At 41.8% G+C, this 27,094-nt stretch overlaps 1 protein-coding gene across 3 annotated transcripts in view; it reads right to left on the reverse strand.

The window, feature by feature from the left end:
* Positions 1–17,101: 17,101 nt before the first annotated feature.
* Positions 17,102–27,094, reverse strand: part of LOC139748373 (uncharacterized) — a 61,098-nt gene continuing 51,105 nt past the window's right edge. For all 3 annotated transcript variants that reach the window (XM_071661481.1, XM_071661483.1, XM_071661482.1), the window contains 2 exons: positions 21,090–23,555; positions 17,102–20,967 (listed from right to left, as the gene is read on the reverse strand). In XM_071661481.1, coding sequence (XP_071517582.1) covers positions 20,806–20,967; positions 21,090–23,555 — 2,628 coding nt within the window. In that variant the 3' untranslated portion in view covers positions 17,102–20,805. The remainder of the gene's footprint in view (positions 20,968–21,089; positions 23,556–27,094) is intronic.

The raw sequence follows: 27,094 nt of genomic DNA on the forward strand, positions 1-27,094 counted from the left end.
CGTTACTTTCGCTCCCCGGGCCTGACACATCTTCGGTAAGTTATGTGATGCTTTTGACTTGTGACAACCCAACACTGCCTGCCTCCTAGGAGTCTGTCGCAGCACAGCAAAAACTTAGCGTATCAGCAGAAGCAGCAGTAACAGCAGTAACCAGATATCATTCTACGACCATTGATTTCTTCACCATATTGAACCGCGAAGTTATGGCACAACTGGTTCAACACCATCCTAGGATTGCTGATAGAAATATCCTATACGTGGAATTCATTTATGACACCATCACACCTTGGACATAGCGCCGTTAATCACACATGTTTCCCTAGTGGAACAGCTAGAAACAACGTTTTGTTTGATAGATATATAAAAACATATTTGATATCAATTATGTATAACATCAATTGCTTAGATTGATGACTGAGATCACAAATATGTGTTCTTTTTTTGTATATTATCACTTCATATATGAGAGCCTGCAGACTGCTGTGATGAGATACAACACTTGCATTCTATGGTCAGACATGTTAGAGGTTCGATATTGTAGTGATATACTGTAAGAACATATGTTATTTATTACTTGTTACAACACAAATTTGTGCCCGTTGTAACTAAATAGACGCATTTGAAAACTACTATCTTAAGTTTTTGTTCATGATGAATTATGTATCCATATAATCCCTTTCTTTTCGCTTCACATACGTTTTAATCTTCATTGTTGACTGACTCTTCAGTAAAAGATTTTTATGCCAACTTCTAATGTGGTTTACATGTAAACCAGCCTTACATCTCTGGTACATTCCGCCAGGAAAAGAGGAAAGCAGAATGCACCAGGGAGCGAGCAGCTGGAGGAGGCTGGTGTGTGTGTGTGTGTGAGGCGACCTTGCCCGAGCACCTGACACCTCGCTGCGTCATGTACCACGCTACTCTCCTCCTCCACCAACCAGGCATCGGCCACTGACACCTTCCTTCCCTCCCTCCCTCCCTCCCTCATTCTCTCTCTCTCTCTCCCTTCCTCATCCCCTACCCTCCCTCTTGCTTTATTGGATTACCATCTTTTCTATCATTCTTTGATACGATGAGAACAACATACTTCAAGTAGGTTTCTGTCTATACCACCTTGATGATAATCTTTATCTTTTTGGAGGTTGGCATGACATCCAGGCTCCGCTGGGGCACACTTGCGTTTTATGGGGCACTGTCGCCAGCAGTCAGGGTGACTGTGGCAAGCAGGGGCGCTGCCTGCATGCGTCAGTGTGATCAATAACCCCCCCACACCCCAGCATGTCTCCCCACTCACCCACCCACCCACCTACCTGTCCTAAGATGCCTGGTTTGTTGCTGTCACGTGAGCTTTGAATCTGCTTCAACTATTGATGTCATGGGAATACTTGGTATGTCATACGTAGTATACATAGATCTATGTATGATGTATCATTGGAATTATTTTGATGGGCACCTGTGGTACTGTTATGTAAATATATCGTGGCGTTGTTGTGTGTGTGTGTTTGTGTGTTTGTGTGTGTGTGTGTTTCATAGATCTGTTGCATATGTCATGATGGTGTTGTATGTGTGTCATGATGCTGTTGTACGTGTGTCATGATGGTGTTGTATGTGTGTCATGATGCTGTTGTATGTGTTTCATGATGCTGTTGTATGTGTGTCATGATGGTGTTGCATGTGTCATGATGGTGTCGTATGTGTCATGATGGTGTTGTATGTGTGTCATGATGGTGTTGTATGTGTCATGATGGTGTTGTATGTGTCATGATGCTGTTTGAGGTATCATGGTTTTATTGCGTGTTTGTGATGGGTCCGTTACGTGTATTGTATGTCATGCTTTGGCTCTGTGTTTATCATTGTTATCTTGTGTGTGTGTGTGTGTGTGTGTGTGTGTGTGTGTGTGTGTGTTTACTATGATATTTCATTAGCGCCTGATCGCCGTCTCCCGCGTTACCGAAGTAGCGCCAAGAACAGACGAAGAAAGGCCTCATCCGCTCACATCCACACACGAGTGGTCATGTGTAATGCACCGAAACCACCGCTCTTTGACGCTGCTGGTAAACCTAGGGGTGTAATAGACTTCGTATTTCAAGGCTGATGCTTTGACTAGTTCATTAGCTTAATCATGCATTCTGAGCTCAACATAGGATGGAACCGAGAGAAGGTGAATGTTAAGCCTAGCATGAGTATTTTGTTAATATCTGTGTTCTGCTTCAAACACAAGCATGTTACAATCACAGTAAGACGAGTTTAAATGCAGTTTCTGATGAAAGACTTCCACTTACAATGACACTTAACAGAATTCAACATATCAAAGTGCCACAATGGCAGCGAATTGATCCATTTGGAGTGTGGATGCCCAGTTATTGATCCTGAGTCCCAGGTTATCGTAAAATCCCGATGGGGTGGGTGTCATCACCTTGCTCTCGTATATACCAAAACATCATGATGTTTTCATGGTTTTAGTATGTCATGTCATGATAAAGACGTCAAAGTCCTGTTGGATCATGAATTTAGGATGGTTTATGATTGAAGTGTACGATTGTTACCATTCTCAAGTGCGGTCTTCCTCATTATGCTGTTGTCTGTGTCGACGCTGTTGCATGTGTCATGGTAATGGTAGTTTTGTGTACGTCTTGCAACTGATTTGTGAATTTTTCCGACAGTACTGTGTGTATATCTTCGGAGGATTTTTCTCTTCTCCCACTACGTCCACATCACCAACAGTGTCTTCATCAACCATTGTCTCCAGTTAATGTGTCAGTAGCAACCATTGTGTCCACATTACCATCTGTGTCCATACTACCCATATGTCCGACTGTGCTCTTATCAACCATTGTTTCCACAGCATCCACTATGTTTACACTAAATATTTTCTCCACACTACCTTGTCTGTCCACACTTCCCAGTGTATCTAAACCACCCACTGTATCTTCATCATCTAGTTTATGCACTGTACCCATTGCGTCCACCCTATTGTCTCACCACACCACTCACTGTGACAATATCTAACAACATTCATATTTTTCTCACACCTCAAAGTGTCCATATCATCCAATGTGTCCACACCACTTACAGATACAATGATATCCATTTTGTTCATACGCCCTACTATGTCCACACCACCCACAGTGTCCACATTACCCACAGTGTCCACATCACCCACAGTGTCCACATCACCCACGGTGTCCACATCACCCACAGTGTCCACATCATCCACTGTGTCCATATCACCAACTGTGTCTACACTCCTCCGTGTGTCCAAACCATCCGCTGTCTTTACACCATCTAGTCTGCTCGCACCAACTAGTCTGTCTCGTACATTACCCAGTCTGCCCATGTTGTCCATTATATTCCCATCTCCATTCTGCATTTATCTTCCACTCTGTTCTTACCATTAAATCTCAATATTATCCACTCAATCTATTCCATCCTTTGCGTCCACACGGACTTTTGTCATTCTATCTAATCCAGCTATCTTGTCTCAACCACCCATATCAACCATACCAGCAGATTTTGGGAAGAAATCTGTCCACATTTCTCATTTTGTTAGCACAAGTGACACTTTCAGCCCAGCCTTTCTGGACACATTATTTAGTGTTTATATTACCTTGTGTGTCCCCCATTTCCTCCAAGCCACCCATTTTCTCCACGTCACCCGACCCTGTCTAAGCCATTCAGTCTTTTCACACGAAACACTATGTCTTCCATTAACTGAACCCTAACAACAATAGTAATTGCACCCATCCCTCATCCACCGTCGCTGTTCAGTGTATCAACTGACTCAGTTTTATATCTCTGTCAGTGATCACTATACTCACTCTCTCCTTACCTGCCAGCGAAGGCCATACTCCCATTTCCCCATCCAATCTATCTACTCTACTATCTCTGTCCACTTCCTCTGTTATATCCAATGCAGCCGCTCTGCCCATCTAACTCAGTTAAGTTCTCTCTACCTATGTTGTATCAGTTCCACTTGCTTTGTTGTCCCTATTCATTTCATGGATCATGTCCACTCCACTCAACTCTGTCCACGACACATACCACTATTATCCATTTCATTCAATCTATTCATTACTCTCTTACACCCTATCCGTCCACTCGCCACCTCATTCCCATACATTGGCAGTAGCATCTACTTCGTTCATTCTACTCATTCCATCTACTCTACCAAAAGAATTTTATTCCGTCATATATCTTCACTGAGGTTTGTGCTTCTTCTTCCTCGCTCACCCGGTCTACCTAACCTGAGTTACCGACAATCCATCTTCATCTGGCCACAAAGTTCACTTCTCTCACTCATAGCACGTCGCCCACTTCACCATCTCTGTTCATTGTCTCCTCCTGGTCTACTACCTTTACTCAGCTGATCTCCTCCGCCTTATTCCATACCGATTGTTTACTCCAACTCTTCCTACTCTTGCTCACCCATCCACTTTAGTTACTGTTTACGTTCCATTCACTTGCTCCACTCCACTTCCTGTACACATTCCAGCCATCTACTCCATTTAGTCAGCAGTTCTCTGCAGCTCAACCGCTATATCATCTTCACCTGCTCTTCCCTTCACATCTACTCGGTCAATCTAGCATCATCCATGATCTGTGCTCGCTTCATCTGCATTGTCAGCTCATCCACTGTCTTAGCTCCACCCACTCCAGTGGCATCCATAAAACCTTATACTCCAGAGAGGATTCCACTGCTTAAAGACTATTCTTCCATTTTCATTCAGTTTGAGTTATACAATTACGTCTTCTTCGTCTCAGTGGAGGCAAGATTATTCGCCAAGGATGTATGGTCCCTCTCGCCGTATATTCCATTCTTACTTATTGAAAGTTGCTCTCTCTCTCTCTCTCTCTCTCTCTCTCTCTCTCTCTCTCTCTCTCTCTCTCTCTCTCTCTCTCTCTCTCTCTCTCTCTCTCTCTCTCTCTCTCTCTCTCTCTCTAGCTAGCATATGTCGCCTTGTCTTAGGACAAGGCCACATCATTGTCATTGGGGTGTGATGTTTCTCCACTGTATTGATATCATTTTGCACCTGTGATTATATCTTTGCTGGCTCTGCTTGTAAATGTACCAAATTACATGATACGGTGAAACATGGGGCAAGAGGCGGAGCTGGTGGAAGTGCAAGACCGTCGTGAATTATGGTTTGCTATTGCCCGGTGTCGTGCCGTCACTGACTATGAAGTGAGACAAGCTCATGACAGTCGGTCATGGAGAGGGGAGGAGGGCCAATCTAGATAGGTCACGACCTAGGACAGGGAAGCTCGCTACATAGAAGAGATTACAGGGAAGCTAGCTACATAGAATATCAAGGCTTTTCCGGCTTTGTAGTTGTGAAGTGTGTATATTCTTAAGATCTTGAGAGACAATTTGGGACGTAAAAGGGGGCCTGGACACGTCTCATGTCCACAAGGTCATCTATCAGCCATTCAAGTGACAGCGTGTGGCCAGGAAGGCAGAGAGCTGAGGTCGGATCACACGAACGAGTTGTGTCTGGCTGGGATCACTATTCAGTAGTCAGGACCTGATGTGGGGAGGAGCGGGGTCAATACTGTCGTGGATGAACATCACCGGTAAACCTGGATGCTACTGGGAGCTTCAGAGTCTATAACAGACTTGTGTCTTCACCAGTAATTAGCAAAGGGGAGGGGGGTGGGGTGCCATAACAAGGTTACATGAAAACGAAACTTTCTGTGCTGGGAGGTCATTATGATGATGGTGATGATGATGATGGTGATCTCAGTGTGTGAGACAGAATGAAGGAGAGATGTGTGTGTGGGTCAGTGTGTGTGTGTGTGGGTCAGTATGTGTGTGTGTGTGTGTGTTTGTGTACTTTGGCCTCTACTTGTACTACGCTCAACCCTCATCAACCTCGTGTTGGCTTAGGGCTGGTCAGGTATGGTATAACAGGTGTGTGTGTGTGTCTGACCGTCATGAAACGCATGCTGGGTGGGAGGGAAAGGGATGGAGCAGGTATGGCACAGCAGGTGTGCCTCGTCGGCGATCAATACACATGAACTCTAATGGTTTCCCCCGCCTCCCTTTGTCATCCGTGGTAGCTATTTAATCTCTCTCTCTCTCTCTCTCTCTCTCTCATTCTACCCCTAACAATTGGCTAAACCTCCTCGTTGTTGGTATTCATATGTAGGTTCTCTTCCTCCTCTTTGTTCTTCCTCCATGGCATAGTGTTACCTCACTTTGAATTATTTTTCTAATTATAGAGCTTTTCTCGTGCTTTTTTCTAATGATAGAGCTTTTCTTGTGCTTTTTTCTAATGATAGAGCTTTTCTCGTGTTTTTTTTCTCTCTCTTTGGAATTCCGTACTTACAGAAGAGAATTGGAGGCTCGCACAAATGTCTCTACTGATATGACAACTGCAAATGTATTCTTGATGCCAGAACGTAGTATACAAAGAAATACAAAGAGATACATACCAACGGGTTACACGCAGGAACTTACCACTGAAGTAGAAAAAACATCACTCCTCTGGGTTACAAAAAACATCATTCCACTGGGTTACAAACAGCATCATTCCACAGGGAAACAAACAGTAACTTACCAGTAGTTTACAAGCAGCATCATACGACTAGGTTACAAGCAGCAGACTACCACTGGGTTACATACAGCAACTTACTAGTGGGTTACAAACATCATCATACCACTGGGTTACATACAGCAACTTACTAGTGGGTTACAAACATCATCATACCACTGGGTTACATACAGCAACTTACTAGTGGGTTACAAACATCATCATACCACTGGGTTACATACAGCAACTTACTAGTGGGTTACAAACATCATCATACCACTGGGTTACATACAGCAACTTACTAGTGGGTTACAAACATCATCATACCACTGGGTTACATACAGCAACTTACTAGTGGGTTACAAACATCATCATACCACTGGGTTACATACAGCAACTTACTAGTGGGTTACAAACATCATCATACCACTGGGTTACATACAGCAACTTACTAGTGGGTTACAAACATCATCATACCACTGGGTTACATACAGCAACTTACTAGTGGGTTACAAACATCATCATACCACTGGGTTACATACAGCAACTTACTAGTGGGTTACAAACATCATCATACCACTGGGTTACATACAGCAACTTACTAGTGGGTTACAAACATCATCATACCACTGGGTTACAAACGACAACTTACCAATGGGCTACAAACGTCAACTTACCAGTGGGTTACAAACAACAACTTACTAGTGGGTTACACACATCATCATACCACTGGGTTACAAACACCAACTTACCAGTGGGTTACAAAATATCATCATACCATTAGGTTACGAACGGCAACTTACCACTGGGTTACAAACAGCATCATACCACTGGCTAACAAGCACCAGCTTACCAGTGGGTTACATACATCATCCTACCACTGGGTTACAAAGGGCGACTTACGAGTGAGTTAAAAACACCTACTTACTGGTGGGTTACAAACATTATCATATCACTGGGTTACAAACAGCACCCAGTGGGATACAAACATCCTCATACTACTGGGTTACACTGGTTTACTTGGCATAGCAGAAAACAAAGGCAGGGAGTTTAACGTGGAGAAAGTAAGACAACTTAGGATGATTAAGAAAAGACGCCCGTAGACTTAGAACCAAGTAGGTACTGATTACTTCAGTCTTGCTTTTAAGATAAGTAAATCTTAAAGCGTCAGTCTTGCTCTTAAGATAAGTAAATCTTAAATCTATTTTCAAACGAATTTGCGATCTTTCTTTAAACTCTTCCTGAGAAGATCAGTCCATGCATCAAAACTTCTTCTAATAGAACCATTATGCTTCAATCAAGTAAAATAATCATGTACCAATCTATGTCTGTTAGTAAAGGAGGAATCAATTGGCTTACTCTAACACTGCTACTTAGAAAGATACTGTCAAAATTTTTTATTCATTAGTTGTATTGATCCCCTCTGAACCTTTGATAATCTAGGCTAACTAGATTAAGGTGATCTAAACAGCTTTCATAGGATCTGCTTCTCAGTTTGGTAGTTCATTACTGTGGTCTGTTTTAGGTTTTACTTGTCAAGTAATGCAGCCCAAATGAAACACATCATCTAAGGTAAGGACACACCTGTGGGCTATAATGTGGGGATTATTTCCTCAGATTTAAATTCTTCTTATTTTTTGTAACTCTTTAGTGTTCGTAGTCTTTTTTTTTTTTTTTCGTTTTATTAGCCGATGTGTAGAGCTTCAAATTTAACGAAATTGAGAATCATTTGACTTTCTTCAACTTAGTCCATCCCTCTCAGTAAGTTGTCTTTCATATTTGCCAATTCCTGCGTCAGCGAGGAAACGCCAGGAACAGACGCAAAAAAGGCTTCATTCGCTCATATCCACTATCTAACTGTCGTGTATAATACAAAACAAGAGCCTTGTGTCCACAACCAAGTACCACAGACTTCTTCGCCATTTCCCTCGTCTCAGGTCGCTCTATTTCTTGGATGCCTCACACCTTCCTGTATTTTCGGTCCCCGAGCCCTCACAGACCCTTTCAGTCCATCCTGCCACCCCTACGCCTCGGTTTCCCCTTTTTCACTATTCCATCCACTTCTGTCAAGTATACCTGCGTAGTATACACCTCCCATCGCTCATCTTCCCCATATGTCCAAACCATTTCAGCACACCCTCTTCAGCTCTCGTACATACTCCTCGGACAACCCCATCTCTGTCTCACCCAATCATTTTCTTATTCGATCAACCGTCCCCACATCACAAATTTTCTTCGTACAATTCATTTTTAACTCGTCCATTTCCTCTTAGGTCTACGCTTCGTATCCATACAGCACCAGCGAGACTACCATACCATCCATCATTAAAGACAGTCACTTTTCTTTCCACATATTAATCATTGAGTCCAGGACCTCTGCCCTTTTACCCACCCTATGGCTTCTTTCAGGTCCCATTTTTCGATTCGCTGTCATGTAAACTCCCAGGTATCGAAAACACTCCACTTTATCCAAGATCTCTCCTTTCAGACTTACACTCCAAATGATCTGTCTCTCGTCACTACTAAAGCTGATAATCCTAATTTACTCTCATATTTCTCCTTTCATATATTCTTCCAAACTCAGAAAGCAGCTTCTGCAGTTTCTCACTCGTGTCATCAGCAAACAACAACTAACTCACCTCCCAGGTCCACCTATCCAAGACGCACTGCCGATTCACTCACTCCCTTACCAACCCATCCATATACAAAGAGGGATTGTGACAGCACACACTCCTACCGTAGACCTATCTTCATCTGGAACCAATCACCTTCCTCTCATCCTATTCTCACACATGCCTTACACTCTTGACAGAGTCTCGTTATTGCTTTTAATAGCTTTCCTCCCATTCCATATATTCCCAGCATCTTCTATAGACCATCTTATCAACCCTATCATCATACGCTTTCTCAAGACCCATAAACTCCGCACGAGGTTCTGTTTCTCAAAGTTTATCTCAAACCCATTTTTTCAAAGCAAACATGATCCACACATCCTCCACCACTCCTGAAGACACACTTAAACACCGCCATCCCACCACCACCACTCCCCACCCTTTCTCAACTGACCTACTCCCACCCTCCGCATGACGCCAACACTTCTTGGGCACATTCTAGCACTGCTTCCCTAGATGATCGCCATTCCTCACTTCGTTTGCCTTCTCCTTTCGCCATTCTGCACTCATTCTCTCCTAGGTTTTAATTACTTGAACCTCTTTTTTCAAGCTCATTTACTCATTTAGTCTAAACTCATCACCCTGGAGAAGGAGCCACCCTGAGAATCAAGTCAGTCTAAACTCAATATTCAGCAATACCCGATGGAGGAGCCGACCAGATATTCAAGTTAGTCTAGATTCGCCATCCCGATAAGAAGACCCGATGGAGGAGCCACCGAGATACCCAAGCTAGTCTAGACTTACCACTCGAAGGAGGAACCATCCGGAAATCTTAGTCACCAAGGAGGGAGAGCCACCCAGATACAGGAAAACATCAAATTTCAGAGGACTGACAGAAGAAAAAAAGCTCAGATAGCAACTGAGAAATAAGCTGTGCCTTAAGTGATGATGTGGTGATGGTGGGCGGAGCGGAGACGCGACATTTCCCTGACCTTTGTGTTATCATGAGCCCAACAACTCCCCAGACTCATGCTAGCTGCCAGGTGCCACCATTCGTAATGTCCCTCTAACAAATAGCTCTTAGATTTTACCTTGTTCCAAGTACGACATTATGAACGATATCGTAGCCTCGATCATTGTATACTTCATTGAGGTCGTTTGAAAAATATTTTGTTTCTGGTATCTAAATTAGTAAGAAGGCTCTAACAGATGCACTTGAAATGCGCACCCACTGCTGTCTCATAATTTCAATTGCATTCTCAACGAGAATGATGACGCGGTCTGCCGTTGGGAAGCCGCTAACGATGTTAATTAACCTAAAAGAAGTGGATGAAATCATACCTACATCTGGCCATGGCGTAAGAGTGTTATTCATATAACGTCATCTTGATCAACCATTACAATTCGTGTTGGAAGCCTCCCAAAAAGAGAGGACAGATAGGCTTTAACCGATTCTGAAGAGAAGTGAGACTCAAGATGTCGTCACACGATCACAGAGAATTGCCTACCAAAAAAAAACCCCAGAGAATTTGGTCGCTTACGTTCCGGTACACAGACGCCCACTCTCACACACACGCCTTTTGTTAACCCAATTCCTCATGCGGTTCTTCCATCTTTCTCTGGTTTCTATATTATTTCTTTCTTAGTTAAATGCACCGTTTTCGTTTACTCATTACACTTTAAGTACTTTGTCTGATGCAATTGTTTCTTTCATGGATCTTTGCCGTTGTAGCTTCCGTTTTGTTTAAGAATTCATACATTTACCACCTGGTCAAAAGCGCAATACTTCAGGGATGACAGAATTTTTTGTCACACACACACACACACACATCATGTGGCGATGCTACTTCCTGCAGGGCAGGGTGGCGCGAGGAATGGATAAAGGCAAGTATGAATAAGTACATGTGTATACATGCATATGTATGTATATATGTATATGTATGTATATGTACGTGTAAGTGCCTATATGTGCATGTGTATGTACATGAGTGGATGGGACTTTCTTAGCCTGTTTCCTGGCATTACCACGCTGACGCAAGAAACTGTGATCAAGTATGATATATATATATATATATATTTTTCTTTTTCTTTCAAACTATTCGCCATTTCCCGCATTAGCGAGGTAGCGTTAAGAACAGAGGCCTGGGCCTTTGAGGGAATACCCTCACCTGGCCCAATATATATATATATATATATATATATATATATATATATATATATATATATATATATATATATATAGGGGATGAGTGGGGAGGGGTTGACAGGGAGGATATATGTGTCAGAGGTAGAGGGAACAAGGAGAAGCGAGAGACCAAATTGGAGGTGGGGGGATGGAGTGAAGGGGATTTTGAGCGATCAGGGCCTGAACATACAGGAAGATGAAAGGCGTGCAAGGAATAGAGTGAATTGGAACGATGTGATATATCGGGGTCGACGTGCTGTCAATTGATTGAACCAGGGCATGTGAAGCGTTTTGAGTAAACCATGGAAAGTTTTGTGGTGCCTGGAGGTGGAAAGGGAGCTGCGTTTCGGTGCATTACACATGACAGCAAGAGACTGAGTGTGAACGAATGTGGCCTTTGTTGCCTTTTCTTAGCTCCACCTCGAAGGGGTGTGTGTGTGTGTGTGTGTGTGTGTGTGTGTGTGTGTGTGTGTGTGTGTGTATGTGTGTGTGTGTGTGTGTGTGTGTTTGTGTGTGTGTGTGTGTGTGTGTGTGTTGGTTCATGTGTGGAGGGGTGGCGAGGGAAAAGGATGAAGGTAGCAAGTATGAATATATTCATGTGTACATATGTATATGTCTGTGTATGTATATGTATGTATACGTTGAAATGTATAGGTATGTATATGTGCGTGTGTGGGCGTTTATCTATATACATGTGCATGTGTGTGAGTTGGGCAATTATTTCGTCTGTTCCCTTGCGCCACCTCGTTAACGCGAGAGACGGCGATTAAGTATAATAAACAAATGAATGATATATATATATATCATCCCTGGGGATAGGGAAGAAAGAATACTTCCCACGTATTCCCTGCGTGTCGTAGAAGGCGACTAAAAGGGGAGGGAGCGGGGGGCTGGAAATCCTCCCCTCTCATTTTTTTTTTTTATTTTCCAAAAGAAGGAACAGAGAAGGGGGCCAGGTGAGGAGATTCCCTCCGAGGCCCAGTCCTCTGTTCTTAACGCTACCTTGCTAACGCGGGAAATGGCGAATAGTTTGAAAGAAAAGAAAAAAAAAAAAAAAAATATATATATATATATATATATATATATATATATATATATATATATATATATATATGAATGTGAGTGTGTGTGTGTGTGTGTGTGTGTGTGTCTATCAGTTCTCTCGGTACAGACCAGGTGTAGACAACACAAGAACTGTGCAGGTGAGTGGTAGCAGTTATGTCGTGGTCCAGGAACCAGGTGCAAACACACTTCGATTCATCTTTGGACCCCGTTACTGTTCTTCTCTAGTTCTGTCTAGCGACGTAATTCTTTGCACAATGAGGGATCTCACCAAGTGAATCATTGTACAAATGGCTGTCTTGATCACTTTAAGATATTCATATCATCATTCGTATTCATGTGAAATCATAGGAGGATAATATATTCCCACTGGGTGACATGGATGGGCGAGGTATTGGAGGTCTGATTTGTGCTTGGGTTCATAAGGTGGACTCCAGCGCGAACACCCGATATGACTTGGTCGCTAAGTGATCAGCTAGGGTTCGGTGCTGAGTGGCTAGTCACAGGGATCCAGTCACAACATGTTGGCCGTATGGCTTGGTCTCCACGCGATCAGCGGTAATTCCCACCTGGTCAGCTTTTGGTTCAGTCTCCCCTTGCTCAAGCATACGACATATATGCTCCGTGGGATCACCTATATTTTCTCATCCCTGAATACACACAAGAAGGCAGAGACTTTTGTAAGCCAAAACGGGGAAACGAAATCACAGTACTGCCAAATAAAGCTCGTCAAACGTGGAAGCAAAATTTCCGCCAAGCTCCTCTCTTGGCGCTACCTCGCTATCGCGGGAGTCAGCGACAGAGTATAATAGATATATATTCCTTCCAAAAGAAGGAACAGAGAAGGGGGCCAGGTGAGGATATTCCCTCAAAGGTCCAGTCGTCTGTTCTTAACGGTACCTTGCTAACGCTGGAAATGGCGAATAGTTTGAAAAAAAAAATATATACATATATATATATATATATATATATATATATATATATATATATATATATATATATATATATATATATATATATATATATATTATCCCTGGGGATAGGGGAGAAAGAATACTTCCCACGTATTCCCTGCGTGTCGTAGAAGGCGACTGAAAGGGGAGGGAGCGGGTGGCTGGAAATCCTCCCCTTTCTTGTTTTTTTTTAATTTTCCAAAAGAAGCAACAGAGAAGGGGGTCAGGTGAGGATATTCCCTCTAAGGCCCAGTTCTCTGTTGTTAACGCTACCTCGCTAACGCGGGAAATGGCAAATAGTATGAAAAAAAAAAAAAAAAAATATATATATATATATATATATATATATATATATATATATATATATATATATATATATATATATATATATATATATATGTATATATATATATATAGGTTTATTGAAGACATTACGATAGACCATTCCAACATATAAGTGTGGTGTCTTCAGAAAGAATTTTTTTGTGTATATACAAGATGTTGATCGAGAATTACCAGACAAATTCATAATTTTTCGGTAAATCTAGTTTAGCTCCGCGCCTCTGTTACCTTGGTATATCGAGTGATTTTGTTCTGCAGTGCTATTGTAAATTGAGTACAAAAACACTTTTCAGAACATTGTTTCGTTTTTCTTTCTTTCTATTGAACGTAATCAAAGAAAGGCGCTACGATATTTAGGTAAATCGGGGAAAATATGGAATTTTTAACTGTCAGTAGTTCAGATACCAACAGGAGCTATACAGGGTATTTCATAAACTTTGGGTTATTCAATAGTAAAGCATTTATAATGTTTCCCTAACATTTTTTTTTTTTTTTTTCATTCTGGTCAGCTTAAATTGATTCCCATCTATATGACTGTATTTCTAGAGACTGAATATCATTATCTAACCCTCTTCCAAGTCCATTCCTTGATGTTATCTCACAGTCTGGGCATAACATGCAAACCTGAATATATATAAACATAGGCAGATGAGGAAGAGCGAATACACTAACCCTGAAACTCCCAAGAGCTCTAGCTACTCACTCTCACCCAGCCTAACATAGCTTCCCAAACATGAGTCCACATTGGACTTGTAGCTTCTTGATGTCAAAGGATAAATGTTAAACAAATTTCATATCATATGCATCATTTATAATGTGATCATTACAATTAGAAAGTAGTTAAAGCTTGTACAGCATACGATTACTCAGGAAGATAGCATGTTTATTATAATAATCATAATCAGAGTGCACGTATGTATGTTTGGTAAAACATGTTATTTTATTTACACAGTAGTAAGAAAATATCTGTATACAGACAATAGCTATATATAAATATATATATATCCCCTATCCATGGGGTTAGGGGAGAAAGAACACTTCCCACGTATTCCCTGCGTGTCGTAGAAGGCGACTAAAAGGGGAGGGAGCGGGGTGCTGGAAATCCTCCCCTCTCATTTCTAATTTTCCAAAAGAAGGAACAGAGGACTGAGCCTTTGATGGAAATCCTCACTTGGCCCCTTCTCTGTTCCTTCTTTTAGAAATTTATTTCATTTATTACACTTTGTCGCTGTCTCCCGCGTTAGCGAGGTAGCGGAAGGAAACAGAAGAAAGAATGACCCAACCCTCCTACATACACATGTATATACTTACACGTCCACACACGCACATATACATACCTATACATCTCACTGTATACACATATATATATATATATATATATATATACACACACAGACATATACATATATACACATGTACATAATTCATACTTTCTGCCCTTATTCATTCCCGTCGCCACCCCGCCAAACATGAAATGGCAGTCCCCCCCTTCTCCCGCATGTGCGCGAGGTAACGCTAGGAAAAGACAACAAAGGCCACATTCGTTCACACTCAGTCTCTAGCTGTCATGTGTAATGCATCGAAACATCCGCTCCCTTTCCACATCCAGGCCCCACAAAACTTTCCATGGTTTACCCCAGACACTTCACATGGCCCGGTTCAATCCATTGACAGCACGCCGACCCTGGTATACCACATTGTTCCAATTCACTCTGTTCCCTGCACGCCTCTCATTCACCTGCATGTTCAGGCTCTGATCGCTCAAAATCTTTTTCACTCCATCCTTCCACCTCCAATTTGGTCTCCCGTTTCTCCTTGCTCCCTCCACCTCTGACACATATATCCTCTTTGTCAATCTTTCCTCACTCTTTCTCTCCATATACCCAAACTATTTCAACACACTCTCCTCTGCTCTCTCAACAACATTCTATTCACTTTCACACGTCTCTCTCACCCTTTCATTACTTACTTGGTCAAACCAACTCACACCAAATATTGTCCTAAAGCATTTCATTTCCAACACATCTACCCTCCTCCGTACAACCCTATAGCCCATGTCTCGCAACCATATAGCATTGATGGAACAGCTACTCCTTCAAACATACTTTTTTTTGCCCTTAACATAACGTTCTCTCCTTCCACACATTCTTCATCGCTCCCAGAACCTTCGCCCCCTTCCCCATCCTGTGACTCACTTCCGCTTCCATGGTCACATTCGCTGCTAAGTCCACTCCCAGATATCTAGAACACTTCACTTCCTCCATTCTTTTCTCCATTCAAACTTACATTCCAATCAACTTGTTTCCCGAACCTTCTGAACTTGATAACCTTGCTTTTATTCACATTTACCTGCAACTTTCTCCTTTCACATACTTTTCCAAAGTAAGTAAACAACTTCTGCAGCTTCTCACTCGAATCAGCCACGAGAGCTGTATCACCGGCGAACAACAGCTGACTCACTTCCCAAGCCCTTTCATCCCCAATAGACTGCAGCATACTCGACTCTTTCTAAAACTCTTGCATTGACATCCCTAACCACCCCATCCATAAACAAATTAAACAACCATGGGGCATCACACATACCTGCCGCAGACCGACATTCACTGGGAACCATTCACTCTCCTTCCTTCCTATCCGTGCACATGCCTTACATCCTTATATATATATATATATATATATATATATATATATATATATATATATATATATATATATATATATATATATATATATATATATATATATATATATACATATATATATATATATATATATATATATATATATATATATATATATATATATATATATATATATTCTCGCTTGGGGTAGGGGAGAAAGAATACTTCCCACGTATTCCCTGCGTGTCATAGAAGGCGACTAAAAGGGAAGGGAGCTGGGGGCTGGAAATCCTCCCCTCCCGTTTTTCAATTTTCCAAGAGATAGAACAGAGAAGGGGGCCAAGTGAGGATATTACCTCCAAGGCTCAGTCGTCTGTTCTTAACGCTACCTCACTGATGCGGGAGATGGCGAACATGCATATATATATATATATATATATATATATATATATATATATATATATATATATATATATATATATATATATATATATGCACCGAGGATTCGAACCCTGGTCTTACCTGGGTGACAGGGATTGGAATCCTCGGCGTCTTACCTCAGGCAACATTTCATTCACGTTTTTTCCATTGCAGGAGTCTTATAATATGAACACACACACACAGACACAGACACACACACACACACACACACACATACGTATACACATACACATTTCCTGCGTGGCGGGGTAGCGACAGAAATGGATGAAGGCAAGCAAGTATGAATATGTACATGTGCATATATGTATGTCTATGTATGCGTATATATATATATATATATATATATATATATATATATATATATATATATATATATATATATATATATATGTATATATATATATACATGTGTGAGAGAGAGAGAGAGAGAGAGAGAGAGAGAGAGAGAGAGAGAGAGAGAGAGAGAGAGAGAGAGAGATGTGAAAGGTGGGAAGGTGAGGAAATTTAATGAGTGTTGGAATGACAATGTAAAATTATCAAAGAAAGAGATAATAAAGGTGTATGGATTGTACTTGAAGGGAAGGAGTGCAAGTGATTAGGATTTGTACAAAAGAAAGAGGCAGAAAGTTAAGAAGAAAGTGCAGGGGCTGAAGAAGAGGATAAATTAGAATTCGGTTGAGCAAGTGTCAGTACCCTTTATGGAAAATATGTTTTTGAAAGAGAGTTGATAGTGTGAAGAAAAGCAAACGGGAATATCGGTGAAGGAGGAAACGGAGAAGTGGTAACAGGCAATGTTGAGATGAAGAGATAGAGTGAGTATTTTGAAGGAATGTTGAATGTGTCTGATGACAGTGTGACAGAGAGACTCGTTGCAGAATGGTTTGAGGTGGGAAATACTCCTGAAAGCCTTATATAAGGCTTAGTGTGACACGGTGGCCGGAGTGAATGAAACTGCTGTTGAATTTCTTAAAAAGAGGTGACTATATTGTTCATTAGTTAGTTAGGATTTCACTGTATTTATGGATCAGGGTGACGTGCCTGAGGATTGGCGAAAGGCAAAGGCAAATGTTAGAACTGTAGTGGTACAAGTTTGCTGATTGTATCTGGCTAGTTATATCGGGTTGAGAGCATCAGATTGGGGAGGAACAGAGTGGTTTCAAGGGTAGTACAGGATGTGTGGATCATCTTGCTTATTTAAAGAATGTGTATGAGAAATACTAGAGAAACAGAAGGATTTATATGTGGCATTTATGGATTGAGAGAGAGAGCATACGACTGGGTTGACAGAGATATTGTCTGGAAGGTCTTACGATTATATGGTGTAAAAGGAAAGCTACTGAAGGCGATGAATTTTCACCAAGAGTGTGAGACTTATGTGCAAGTAGATAAAATGAAATGAGTGATTCCAGGTGAAGGTTGGTCTGTGGAAATTTTGTGTGATGTCATAATGATTATTTCATTTGTTTATGGTTGGGGTGGTGAGGGCGCTGAATACAGGGGCCTTGAAGAGAGGGGTGAATATGCAGTCTGTAGGGAGTGAAGGTAGGGGGCGGGGCTTGTGAAGTGAGTCATGTTGTTTGCTCATGACACAGTACTGGTGAAGATCCGAGTGAGAAACCTCAAAAGTTGCTGTTTGAATTTGGGAGAGTGCTTGAAAAGAGGAAGTTGAGAGTAGATGTGAATTGAAAAAAAAAAAGATTATCACGTTCAATAGAGGGAGTGTAAGATTAGATAAAAAGAAAATGGGGGGAAGTAGAGTTTCTCAGAATGGAATGGAACCATGGAAAGGGAAGCGAGTCATAGAGTGGGTCAGGGGGCAAAGATTCTAGGACGATTGATGAATATGTTGAAAGAAGAGACGTTCTCTGGGCGGCGAAAGTGGATATGGAACTCCCAGCGTTGTTGTATGGATACAAGGCACGGGCTTTAGATGAGGATGTGTGGAGAAGGCTAGATGTGATGAAATTATACGTTTGAGGACAATATGTGGAGTGAGGTAGTTTGATCGAGTAATAATGAATGGGTAAGAGAAACATATAGTAAAAAAAGGAGTGTGGGTGAGAGAGCAGAAGAAGGGGTGTTGAAATGGTTTGGACATATGGTTTGAATGAGTGAGGAAAGGTTGACAAAGAGCATACATTTGACAGAGTTGGAAGGAACAAGGAGAACGGAGGGAGAGAGAGAGAGAGAGAGAGAGAGAGAGAGAGAGAGAGAGAGAGAGAGAGAGAGAGAGAGAGAGAGAGAGAATCAAACTGAAGATGAAAGGATGTAATGAAAAAGACTGGGCGATTGGGTGCTGAATATGCAGGAGGGTGAAAGGCGTGCACGGGACAGGTAAATTGGAACGCTGCGGTATAGTGGGATCGACGTGCTGTTATTAGTGGATTGAACCAGGGCATGTGAAGCATCCGTGACAAGCCATGGAATGGTCTGTGCGGCCTGGTTATATGGATAGGGAGGTGTTGTTCTGGTGCATTACATACAGCTTGAGAATGAATGTGAGCGAATGTGGCCTTTCTTCTATTTTTGGCGCTACCTCCCAGACAAGGGAAACACCGATCAAGTACAAAAGAAACTGTGTTACAGGGAGCTTGCAATTCAGCCACATCCACTATACAGGACGGTTTGATATCAAATGTGGTGAAATAGTTTGATTTTCTGAGTAGGATAAGGGCAACACAGTGGAGAGGGAGGTAGATATTTGGCAGTGTTCGAGTGACATCCTACAGCCATGAAGGGATATCGTGGTATACTAAACCACAATTGTTGTTATTATGAGCAATGACGTAAAAGCACGACTCGCGTTTGAGAAGTGCAGTCTTATATAGGTTTACGTCTCGCGGAATGAAGTTCAAGACTGTTTTGGGGGGATGATGTTTTAGGATTTATGTGATAAAATCGTTTACTGCTTTGTACTTTTTTTTTTTTTGTACCGGGGATGTGTATGGGGAATCTGTGGTTACATGTAGCTGAAGTTTGAGATCCTTTGAACTTCTACCTGAAATCTGGTTAATGGCTATAGAATGGCTCGGATGGAAGGAGTGAGTTGTTACATAAGATTGGATGCTGAACACACTGGGATGAGACTGAAGATGAAGAATTTCTTTATTTGTTTTGTACGTAATGATCGTTTGTGGATGCTTCTGATCATATTGAGGTGGGGCCGTAAATGAAACGGTTGGATTGGTCGTGCTGGTAATGATCGTTAGTGTGTGGTATTTTATTATTTTGAGTCGTCTATTATCGGTGTCTTGTTGGTTTATTTTGTTGTCTCATGAGAAGGATGGGTGACAGCCAAGTTGTCACAATTTAAAGTGAAACGTGTGTGGTGTATTATGTAGACGATACTTATAGATTCCTTTCCTATTTAAAACCTTGTGTCTATTACTGTTCTGAGGCTATTTAGTTTATTCATAGACTTTTGTGCTGATGTTTAGGATGTGGGGGAGTAAATGTCTTATGAATGTTGTGTTAGTCCTCGTGAGGTTGGTGTTGCATATTGTTAGAGGTTCATCATTCAGGTTAATGCAAGAGTGTTGGTCGAATTCCTGTACATCAAGGTTAAAGAGAATGACAGTGGATTTCTGTTGAAATACAAGCATTGATTTTCTTCAAGACAGTGTTCTAATTGCATGATATAGTGCTACATGTTTACAGTTGTTTTTGAAGTGCTGGGATACTGCGATATGACTAGGAAGATATTCTCATTGTGGTTTGAGGAGGGTATGAGGGAAATCGTATAGGTAGAAATCATAAGAGAGCTGGTGGTGAAAGAACAGTTTTCTACAATGGCAAAGCAACGCACCCGGTCCAAAAAACCAGCGTGGTACAGTCACAGCTCATAGCTGCCTGCCACACTATCACTCTATCACTCTCTCCCAATCTATGTTCCTCACTCCCTGCCGCTGTCTCACCTGTGCCTGGGTTGTTTCAATCAAAGCTTGTGACAAGCTCACCCAATTCCAGGCAGTACTTGGCACTACCTGCTCAACTCCCTCCCTATCTCCGGCTGTGTTCATCCGTGCCTATCATACCCATCCTTAGGCTGTATGAGGTAGCTCAGCAATCACTTTCTTCTTTCACAGGTGATACCAAGGATGATGGGGCTTGAGGCTGCCTCCCTTCCTCCTTATCTTCTTCTCTCAGTTGACTTTGCTGTTGTTTTTGTTGTTGCTGCTTCAGCTGTTGCTGAAGCAAAAGCCGCTTCTGTAGCTGGAGTTGCTATAAAGGGGACACGGAAGTTAGAGTAAGCAATGGAGAAATGATGTTTAACATTCATGCAACATGCAACTTACACTTTAACCAGGACTTGTAATTCGGCATTTACGAATAGTTGAAGTTACCTTTGCATTAGCAATTGCTTGGTGACGGTAGTGGGAGGCGAGGAGTTCTAGCGAGGCCAAGTATGCTGCTGTGGAGGAGCCTTCATCCTTGTCCTTCTGATGGCTATGATCCTTAATCCGACTTGGAGATGGGGAGCGGGAACCTCTAATTTGTCGTGGGCGGGGAATCGGATTAGGAGATGGACGTGGGAGGGAAAGGCTGTGGGCACGGATAGCAGGGTGTGGGCGTGGTACAAGGACTGTACGTCCTTCCCATGATCTATCCTCTTGAACAGACTGATGAATAGTTTTTCGTATAACATCGACAACACGGGGCGTCGTAGATAAGGAGGAGCTCCTTTCTTCACTTGGTCGTGTGGAGTGCACTAGTACGGGGTTGATGGCCTCCGTCAGTAACATTACATTTTCGGTGAGGGCCGTCAGACCAATCTGGTCTTCGTAGAATGGGAGTTGCGAAACCCGTTGGGGAGCTGGCACCAAGAGTCCCCCATGACTGTTTGTGAAAGCTGCCGCATCCGACTTGCAGCGCAAGCGGAGCGGCTTCGGTGGACGAGGGGGCGGTTTGGGGTCTAGATCTTGCCACAGAGGCAACCTTGGTGATTCTGTTTCACTCTTATTCACCTCAATAACAGTGACATTAGTTTCGTGTCGCCTTTCGTCTTCATCACTGGCAACAACTGAGGATGAATCTGGTGACGGAGGATCAGAGTGGGTTGGAGTTGGGTTCTTGCTGCTAACTTCAGGAGATGAATACCCAGATGATGATGACTCTACCACAGCAGCTTCCTTAGGGCTGTCCCGCAGCTCTGGATTTGTCCATTGTTCCTTTGGTAATACCCGTGAAGATGTCTTCGTACTGGAGCTGGTAGTTGTGGCGGTCTCCTTGTATCGTGGTGCTACACTAAGATTTGTTTGTGCACAAGAGGCTCGACGGCGAATTGGACGATAGCTCTCCGTCTGGCAGCCAGCTGTTCTGAATGAAGGGACGCGAAGGACAATCTTATTCCGCTGAAGTTCGCTGAGTGGCAGCTGGTCTAGAAGTACTCTTGAATCTTCAAGAGCCTCCCGATGTGCAACTTCATATTTGCTGGGTTTGATTAAACTTTTCCTGAGGATGCTCTTAGGTATCTTTGTGTCGAGGGTTTTCAAACTTTCCGTTATGTTTTCATCCGACTTCGTAGCTCGGAGGGATACCGTATCTCCATGATCAAGAATGTTGGTGAGTACTTCTTCAAGTCGTCTCAAGTTGTCAACAGTCATTCCTTCCGGTTGTATTCTGTCAGTCTTCTTCACACGGCACGGGTGTGTTGTAGCTGAGGTTTGATCAACTAAAGAAGGAGACTTTTCTGGTAACGATGAACGCGATGTTTTAACTACTTCAGTCCGTGCTGATTTCAGACTTCCTGACTGGCGAGCTGCTGATGTCTCTTTCGAGGCCTCGTCATCAGACTGTGAAAGTAACGCAGAGTGTGGCTGTGGAGCTGGTCGCTTACGAGTATTCTTTATGGTCTCTTCAATGACAGGAAGAGGCAGATGATGCTCAAACGTCAGAATTCGCTTTGTATTACTTACCGCTGATCGAGACTCTCGCTGAATTCCTATATGAGGCTGTAGATTGTCTATTGGTCCGTTATTAATGTTTAGTAATATGTTGTCTGTTCTTTGTTCTTCTTCCTCTGTAGATCTTGTAGTGAAGGCAGTCAAAGCGTCACATATTTCCTTCTCTTCATCTTGGAATTTACTGAGTGCACTTTGATCACTAGAAGATGGGACAGATTTACGCTTCTTTGGTGGAGGTGGAGCTGGACCTTTTGGTTTAACGATGCGAGGCATAGAATGATTTATTGGCCCGAAGGAAGTGAGAACTGTTCTACCATCAAGCAGTCTCTCTTGGACGCTGGTGGAACGGTGGATGTGGATAGTTCCACTACCATCACTCGATGTTTCCCTGAAGGTGGAGAGACTTTGGTCGGAGCGACTTTTCTCGCGGGACAGAAAGCCGACCTTGATCACTGGCGCAGCGTCCAGCTCGTCCAGTGAACAGGCATGGAACTTGCGACTCAGAGTAGACCCTTCGTGGCTGTCTTCCAACATCATTCTACCAATGACTGAATATGAACGGTGAATCCGACAAGCATTCTGTTTGGAGCTAGAGGGTTCAGGACAAATGATAGGGGGTGGTTTTCGCGGGAGGCTGCCCGAAACTTGAAGATCTCGTCTGGCAGCGAAGCTCTGTGCACGCTGCGGCCTCTGATAAACTCGAGCGAACCGAGAAGTGGCGAAGGATGCATGGCGTGCAGGCACTCGCCGCGAGGAGATGGGGTAGTCTGTCAACAGGTTTGAACCCACAGAGCGCAGCAGTGTAGCATTTTTGTCTTCCTCAGGGTGGTAGACCCAAGCCGATGACCCTCCAGGGTCGGGTAGGGCAACTACATCCTCCAGAGATGGTGTGGAGTCTTGACTTTCCTGGGAATGTGAAAGTGTGATTTTAGCAGCAATGCATAGCTCGTCGCATTGTGTCTCCTCATAAGATTCATCGTCTAAATGACTTGGTATATCTAAGCCTTCGACTTACTTGCAAGATGTCTGTTACTAGGATAATATGAATCTGAGATAAGATATAATCTAAGAGATATCAATATCTTTTCAAGCGGAAGAAGCATCAAAAGGCGCATCAAAAGGCAAACTGAGTAAGATGATGCTATTTGATAGCAACATTTAGTTTGAGATGTCTGGAAACATCTTTATGGATCAACGATTTATGATTAAAATACTATGAGTTTTTAACGTGTGAAGACTCAAAATCATCCATTATAATCTAATTTCAAAATGATCTCGAGCTTTGTCTCGTAAATCTTTCTTTCGTCCAAAACCTACTACTGGCAAATGGGTAACTGCCGCGTCAGCTGTGAAATAGCTTCAAATCGCACAACACAATGACTTTCATTCCATGCTGTTCACCTTTGCAACGACATCTCGTAATTATTATACTCAGTTGCACTCTTAGGAAAGATAACATCTTTCTCTGTCATCATATCACAGGAAGATGAATGTAATAGGCTTTTCTAAATATAGAATTCTCATATCTTGAGATATTGAGTTTTCTTATGCAAGCCCATAGGAAAATCTTCCAATGTTAGCGAACGGTAAAACAAAATACCTTTACAGCCGAACGTAACATATATAGAAATTTGTAGTTTGTCTAACATTGTTCTTTGTAAACTTTGGACATGCTGTCCATCACATACGGGACCAGAAGCCCAATTCATTGTTTAAAAGCATCAAATATAACAGTTGTTCTCATCAAACTGCTCGATTTAATAAAGAACCTAACAAAACAGCGCGTAGACATTTATATTATACAAGAGACACCTCCGGAAAGTATTATTCTTATACATTAAAAGCATCAGAAAGCGAGAAAGCATTTTTCTCCCTTCAGATTACTCGTATTTCTATAACTGAATATACTATTCCGTGTGTGCTTTTGTTCACTGAAATCTTGTTTCGTGAAAACTCTCTCTCGTAGTCTCCATTACCTATCAGAAGTGATAATGGTGAACAGACTTTAAACATTGTGATGTGGGTGCAAGTTCTATTATCTTCTTCATGCTAGTCCCTCACAGTGGTATAGAATCGTGCCTCTTATTACAAACTATAAAAATTCTGTGTCTATTTGATTCAGAAAGACTGAAAAAGTATCATACTATATTTCAGTACATTTCTAACTGTGTTTATTTGATTCAGAAAGACTGAAAAAGTATCAAACTATCTTTCAGTACATTTCTAAACAACGTGCTGACATGATTTTTTTAACAAAATAACAGATTAATTATGGCAATCATTTTGTACAAGCAACTGAATATCTCGTTCAAATGGTCAGATGGATATCACAAAGCAAGGATTAACGACATACTCGGAAAGAGTAATAGCCCGTATATGGCCACACTAAACTTAGGAGGTTTGGGTAACATAGGAAATTCCGTTGTTCCTAACAAAGAACCACTGACTTCAAGGATACTGTGGTCACAAGCTATTCTTACCCTGATCCGTATCATATTGTATTCCTACACGTCTTTTGTTGCAAGATATAGTGATATCCAGATAACAAAATAAGACATGGTAATGAGCTGATCACAAATATATACTTCTACAATATTGTTATTATTGATCCATAGTGTGATTAACTAAAATAGTTAGTTATCCTGATTCGGCTTACTTTGTCTATATGCATGTTTTGCATGAGCACATTTTAAGAGAATCTTTTAGATTTCTAGATACATGCGTATGTGAAATTGACTTGTCGGAAAGGAAATCTAAAATAAGAGTAAAATTGTGTAACATTACTCATATTGGCCTTTCATCTTTGTATATTAACCAACATAGCACGGGTATATAAAACAAATGTTGGATACTTACAAGTAGTGAAACACCACCAGACAAAGGCACTGAGCCATTCAGTCAAGCACATATCACTTGGGGGGAGAGGATATATAGTCATGTAGGAGTGAGGTGCAGTTAGGTCAGGCAGTGCTGGGGATGAGGTAAGCCCAGAGGTCATCACACACAACAATGGCTTTACCTCGTTGTTATGATGTTGTAGGACAACTAAGACCATCCACCCAATCATACATAAGAGATATACCACCAGTTACGAACTGCCAGGACAAGCACAAACATGCAAATGTTATGGAAAAACATGCTTTAATGAAAATGTTTAATTCGTCAGTCATACAGAGCAGTGCAGCTTCAGTATTAAATAAAAACCATGTACAACGTTCCATAAAATTTTGGTGTTCTGATCTGTTACTGTTTGCATCACATAGATAATGCATGTACAATATATATTAAGGAATAGTCATGCCGATTTATACATATATACATATATTCATTGATGGTGAGTTTGAGAAGATATATTCTATTATATCTAAGTTAAAGTACCCTAGATCTTTCATTGATAAATCCCTTAAGCTAGCAAAGAAGTCATTTCATAGAGTTGAACCCAAACCTCCCATTGACACCAAGAATCTTTTAGTTCTCCCTTATGATAACAATTTTACTTTACTTCCCATACTGCTTAGATCCTTTGATGCAAATGTTGCCTTCAGCAACAATAATATTATAAAGAACATCTTAATCAGGAACTCACCAGAAAATTCTCCTGGATGCATCTATAAAGTGCCATGTAGAAATTGTGATAGTTTCATGTTGGGCAGACTGGTAAGGATCTTTCTGTTAAACTTAAGCAACATAAATACAGTATAAGAACAGGACTAGAATCAAATGCCTTGTTTAATCACGTTAAAGTCTATGACCATTGTATTGACTGGAGCAATGCCATCTCAGTTATTAACTCTAACTCCAGTACCACGAGAAATATCATTGAATCTTCTATCATTAAATACACAAACAATTGAGTGAAGGCCTATACAAATTGGATAGCTTTATCTTTTATAAAATTTGTAAACAATTCCCATTCTTGTCCACATAATAAATCTATGATACGCTCGTTGCCTGTCTTAGACAGTCACTTGTTTACCAAATGGCGTCCTAGCTACGTCTCTTCTGCCTCAGCGAGGTAGCGCCAAGGAAACAGACAAAAAAGGCCACATTCGTTCACACTTGCCCTGGTTCAGTCCATTGACAGCACGTCAACCGCTGTATACCACATCGTCCCAATTCACTCTATTCCTTGCACGACTCTGTATGTTCAGGCCCCGATCGCTCAAAATCCTTTTCATTATCCTTCCACCTCCAATTTGGTCTCCCGCTTCTCCTTGTTCCCTCCACCTCTGATACATACATCCTCTTTGTTAACTTTTCCTCACTCATTCTCTCCATATGTCCAAACCATTTCAGCACACCCTCTTCTGCTCTCTCAGTCACAATCTTCTTATTTCCACACATCTCTCTTACCCTTTCATTACTTACTCGATCAATCCACCTCGCACCATATATTGTCCTTAAACATATCATTTCTAACACATCCACCCTCCTCCGTACAAACC

The sequence above is a fragment of the Panulirus ornatus genome, chromosome 73 (assembly GCF_036320965.1).
Source record: "Panulirus ornatus isolate Po-2019 chromosome 73, ASM3632096v1, whole genome shotgun sequence".
NCBI classification, from domain to species: domain Eukaryota; kingdom Metazoa; phylum Arthropoda; class Malacostraca; order Decapoda; family Palinuridae; genus Panulirus; species Panulirus ornatus.